The 4662-nt window shown below is 40.0% G+C and overlaps 1 protein-coding gene across 1 annotated transcript; it reads right to left on the bottom strand.

The window, feature by feature from the left end:
* Nucleotides 1-1517: 1517 nt before the first annotated feature.
* LOC103812002 (selenoprotein K) lies at nt 1518-4488 on the bottom strand. The gene is made up of 4 exons (XM_009085009.1): nt 4364-4488; nt 3534-3614; nt 2869-2961; nt 1518-1802 (listed from the first exon to the last, which is right to left on the bottom strand). The coding sequence occupies exons 1-3, from the start codon at nt 4486-4488 to the stop codon at nt 2874-2876; spliced, it is 294 nt and encodes a 97-aa protein (XP_009083257.1). The 3' UTR covers nt 1518-1802; nt 2869-2873.
* Between the last annotated feature and the right edge of the window lie 174 nt (nt 4489-4662).

The following is a 4662-nucleotide window of genomic DNA, read 5'->3' as shown; positions in this document are numbered from 1 at the left end:
GCCGGAGTGCCGCGGGACGGCCGAGCGCGGACAGCTGGGCTGTTTGTCCCCCCCAGCAGTTTCCAATTCTCGTCTCGGTGGAAAGAACGCGGTCCTGCTGGCGTATGCGGTTCACTAAGGATGGCTCTGCTACCTGTACGCACCTGCGAGGCCCCTGGGGAGCTGTGCGGATGGCGCGTTTGAGTGAAGCTGAGATGTGTTTTGTCAGGCTGAAGCTGCTGTTACACAGCAGGTCTGAAAGATGATAACTTTGTGTTGGCTATGTGTCGCAGGGAGACACTGGAAGGGCCTGTTAACCGAGGGGTATTGTTGGATGTCCTAACTGCCTGCTGAAGCGTGTTGAGGAATCCGTGGAGTGCAGGGAGCTCGGTGCAGGTTGAGCTGCAGGTTAAGCTCTGGGTGGCAGAGCCCGGGGCGAGGGGCCGTGAACTGCCGACACTGCGTAACAAAGGACACGGGGACCTGTGGCTCAGCCGGGCGACCGGACACGGAGAGACACAGCGGGAACCAAACATCCCCAGGCTCAGGACTGGGAGGGTGTGAAAGCTCAGGGGTGCCTTGGTTCGGGGGTCCCTCCTCGGAGACACCAGCTCGGGCTGTTATTTTGTTATTTAGTTATTGCACCAAGATGTAATTATTTTAAGGGTTGACACGTCTGAAACTCTGCTATGGGAAACCTGGTCTGACTGGTGTGCGTGTGGGGAGTGCTGGGAGTCAAACGGGACACGTGTCGGCTCACTGGAGCCACCGACCTGAATGGGCTTCGGTCCCAGCTCGGGTGGTCTGAGTCTCACTGCCCCAGTGGCTCCTGGATGGTCAGACAGGAAAGTTTCCTTAACTAGACATTATTAGGGAGACTTTGGTACAACATTTGCAGTGGCATCTTGTAGAAAATAATGTAATCTCGATTCTTGTATTTTCTCAAATAGATGCAGCTCTCTTTAAACAAAAACCCAAATCCCAAATGAATCCCCAGAACAGTAAGGAACTCCATCCTAAGTGGGTAAATTATATATAAAAGGTAGTTACTGTTTGAAAGAAAATAACTCTTCCATGTTAGCACTCAGTATTTAACTTTTTCTTCATGCAATAAGAAGACTCAATTTTACTGAAAAAACCCCCAAAGTCTTACCAAAATTGGTACAGTAAACAAACATCTGAGTAAGTTTATAATGGAAAAGCAAGCTGCTTCAAGAGGTGTTTGTTATAAACCCCATTATGTGCCTTAAGGAAGCAAGTTTGTAAAAGGCAAGGATTGGAAAACAAGGTAATTTCTAAACTGCATTTTAAAAGTGCTGTTAGAGTACCATTAATATAGTGAAAATACAGCAAAGTGTAGAGAATGTCTGTCCTGAGAAAAACAGAGTAAATACAAAACCTCTTACGAAGCACTGCTTTGACTCTTTAGGGACCATCTGTGTCAGCTATAAATATGTGTTCTTCCTCACTTGAATAGTAAACAACCTACTGTGCTTCAGATTTTTTCAGTTCCTAAAAATGATGAGAAAGTCAGCCTCGTGACAAGCCAAATATAATTTACTTATTACTTTCCAACTACAGTAAAATGTTCAGAAACTATACAAAGACTTTAGACAGTAAACATGTATTTAATAAAACCGTGGTTCAGTTACACTGGATCCTTGAAGAAGGAGTTCCCAGTACAACTTCATTAATCTGCTTGTATCACAGAACAGTTCCCAGTCAGACATACACATTCACAACATTCAAACTCGTTTGGTCCAACTCTTCATTTCATCCTGTGAATGTGTATGTTTATGCCTGCCTCTTCAGCAGGCATTTACCTGGAAGATAAGTAAGTGCATTTAAAGACAAGGCCTTTGTCAGATAAGAATTAAGTAACAATTTTAAAATAAATTTGTTCTTAATTTAGCTAGATGAGACATTTAAAGTCTCAAACTTTATTCCTGACCAGGTTACACATTGCTGTGATGACCCAAAAGCCCTCCCCACAGTCTTTGCTGGCCTCATGTCTCATCAAAAATAAAAAAACCCAAAACATCCTGGAAGGGATTATTGGAAGGAGCTTATCTTCTTTCTAGGGAACTGAAATACAGGTGTATGTGGTTTTTGGATTGTGAACTTTTTCCTATGAGATTTACAGGTATTAATCACCTACATGTGCTTCTTCCCTTGTGACCTTTGTTATGGTAACACAGGGAGTGACTGACGAGAACGGATTGTTCACTTACGTCTTAAAGTAAATTAAACCATATTGTATATACACTCAGTGTCAGATGGAACTGCCAGCCAAAGTAACTAGTAAAACAGAGTTAAAGTCCAGGCAGCTGTAACAAATTTAAAGACCAGAGCCTTTGCCTCCATTTTTAAGCAACTCTGATCTTTATACTTCACTGGAATTCCAGATTTGCATGAGTATGTCATTGTAACAGGGTAAAAGAAAGTTTTTACTAAGACTTTTAACAACTTTATTATTTTCTTTTTTTTCTATTGAGAAGTATCTACTTCAAACAAAAATACCTCATGTGTCATATAATAACTATGAGAAATGCAAACAAGGTTTTAGTTGCTACTGATCTGTGCAGAACTTTAAATTAACAGCCAAAATAGATGAAAAGCTATAAATAATTTTTTATCAGCTGTGCTCAAAAATCTTAGCTACACTTTGTATATCCACTTCTGTGCAAATAAAAGTGAAAGGCCACCATTTCTGAGTCAAAAATCTTTTAACACCCTTTCCCTATTCCCCCTCTTTACTGGAAGTACCTAACCACTGTGATTATCTTCCTGTTTTGGTAACTTCTGCAAAAGGAGGACAAAACACTCCATTCTACCTTAACTTTGAGTTATCATTATTAAAGAAACCCAACTGCTCAAAACAGGAATTACCTTCCTCATCCACCTCCAGCCATTGGTGGTGGACTGGGGCCTCCACCCCAGTGATTTATTCGACCCATCCTACGGCGAGGCTGTGCTGGGGGCCTGAAAAGAAACCAATTCAATGGTCATTAAACTTTTAAACTAGAAATATAGTAACACTGTCTCTAAATTAAAGTAATTAGAAAGTCAGAACCTCTGAAAAAGTTGAGTTTCGTGTGAAACCCCAACCCCATTTTCAGAAAAATTCTCTTATGCACACTGTTCCCACTGCTCCTGTCTCACGTGAGAAGGTTACAGCTGATGCTTTTACGCAGTCCTACAAAACAGTTAGGCTATGGCGTTTATAGAAATGGTATCCCTATTATAGAGTGTTGCTTTATCTGTAGGTAATGTAAATCACATACCGAGTATAAGCAAGTCTAAGAAAAGAAGAATTTCAGTGAAGATACATCTTGGCTATTAGACTGACTTGAAAAGTATTTTCAGAGAGCATTAGGCTATGCTGTTATTGCAGCTGTCCAAAGCTGTGTATTGTTATCAATACTGGAGGTAAACATTTTAGTCTTCCTGCACAACCCCATTCAATGCAAATCACAACTGTAATCTACTCAGATTCATGTAATTTTGCTAAGATAGGAAAAAAACCAGAACTGGTGTGAATGTGAAAAAAATACCCTCTTCCATCATTGTATCCTGAGTAGGAGGAAGATGTGTAGCCTCTTCTTCTCAAATCTGGTTGAATAATGCTTTGGAAACTGAAAAATAAAACAAGAGTTAGGCGAATTGGTTGGTAGATATAGTTTCTCAATTTTTAGATTGCAAGATAAGAAATGGCCTGAAAAGCACTGAGTAGTGTTCAGGAATGAACAGTGTATCTTGTCCAGATCATTGTTGTTTAAGTCTTGGCAATTTTTCTCCTACATATCAAGCTAAAATCTGAAGTAATTCCAAATTACAGGTGAGGCTCAAACTATAAAATCTAGTTTTCTGGTAAATATGTGAGAAATGCCTAAACTATAAACCTGTAACTGAAATAATGAAGGACTGTTGAATACAACACAAGAACTTTGTTTCTTAACTGGCTTTCACCTGGGGCTGTAAATTTGTGATTGCTGCTGTGTTATTATTTTTACATCGCCAGAATCTGCTGTCATCAGTAGAAATCCTCCAAATAATAGCTTAATTACTTATCAGGTATTATAAACTAGCTGTTTAGCAAAAGTGTATGTAAGAAAACTCATTTGAACTGTGGGTAAGTTAGCATCAATTTTCATACACTTTATTAAGTATGGTGTAGTGCTTAATGACCAAAGCCACAGAGTCATAGTAAAGCATTTATAGAAGTGGAATGTATATAGATATATAGAATATAGATCTGGAAGTAAGGATACTTACTAAAGAGTGAACACAACGTTTTTATTGCAGTGTTACTGATAGCACTAAGTAGCTTCTACCTATGGCAAATCTTAAGTAAATCTCACGAAAAGAATTAACTTCTACTTACAACAGAACCACAAAATCTGCTATCGACCAGAAGAAATCTGTTATAGATGACAAACTCCAAGGAGCTCGACTCTGGTTATCCAACACTTGTCCTGTAATATATCCAGACACAAAACATCCAGACATGTTCAGAGTGTGACACTACAGTGTAGTACATAAAATTAGATCTGCTGAGTCCAGAATTTGCCAATGGAAGGGCAAAGGCAACGAGTTTCATTCCCTCCAGGGTATTGCCCAAGTACTTGAGCTAATGGGGTCAGCACCACCAAACGGGCACAAGAAGCACAAAAAGTACAAAAA

The sequence above is a fragment of the Acanthisitta chloris genome, unplaced genomic scaffold (genome assembly GCF_000695815.1).
Source record: "Acanthisitta chloris isolate BGI_N310 unplaced genomic scaffold, ASM69581v1 scaffold30401, whole genome shotgun sequence".
Classification (NCBI taxonomy): Eukaryota; Metazoa; Chordata; class Aves; order Passeriformes; family Acanthisittidae; genus Acanthisitta; species Acanthisitta chloris.
The sequence above is the reverse complement of the archived record's forward strand: the minus strand, read 5'-3'. Positions and strand labels throughout refer to the sequence as shown.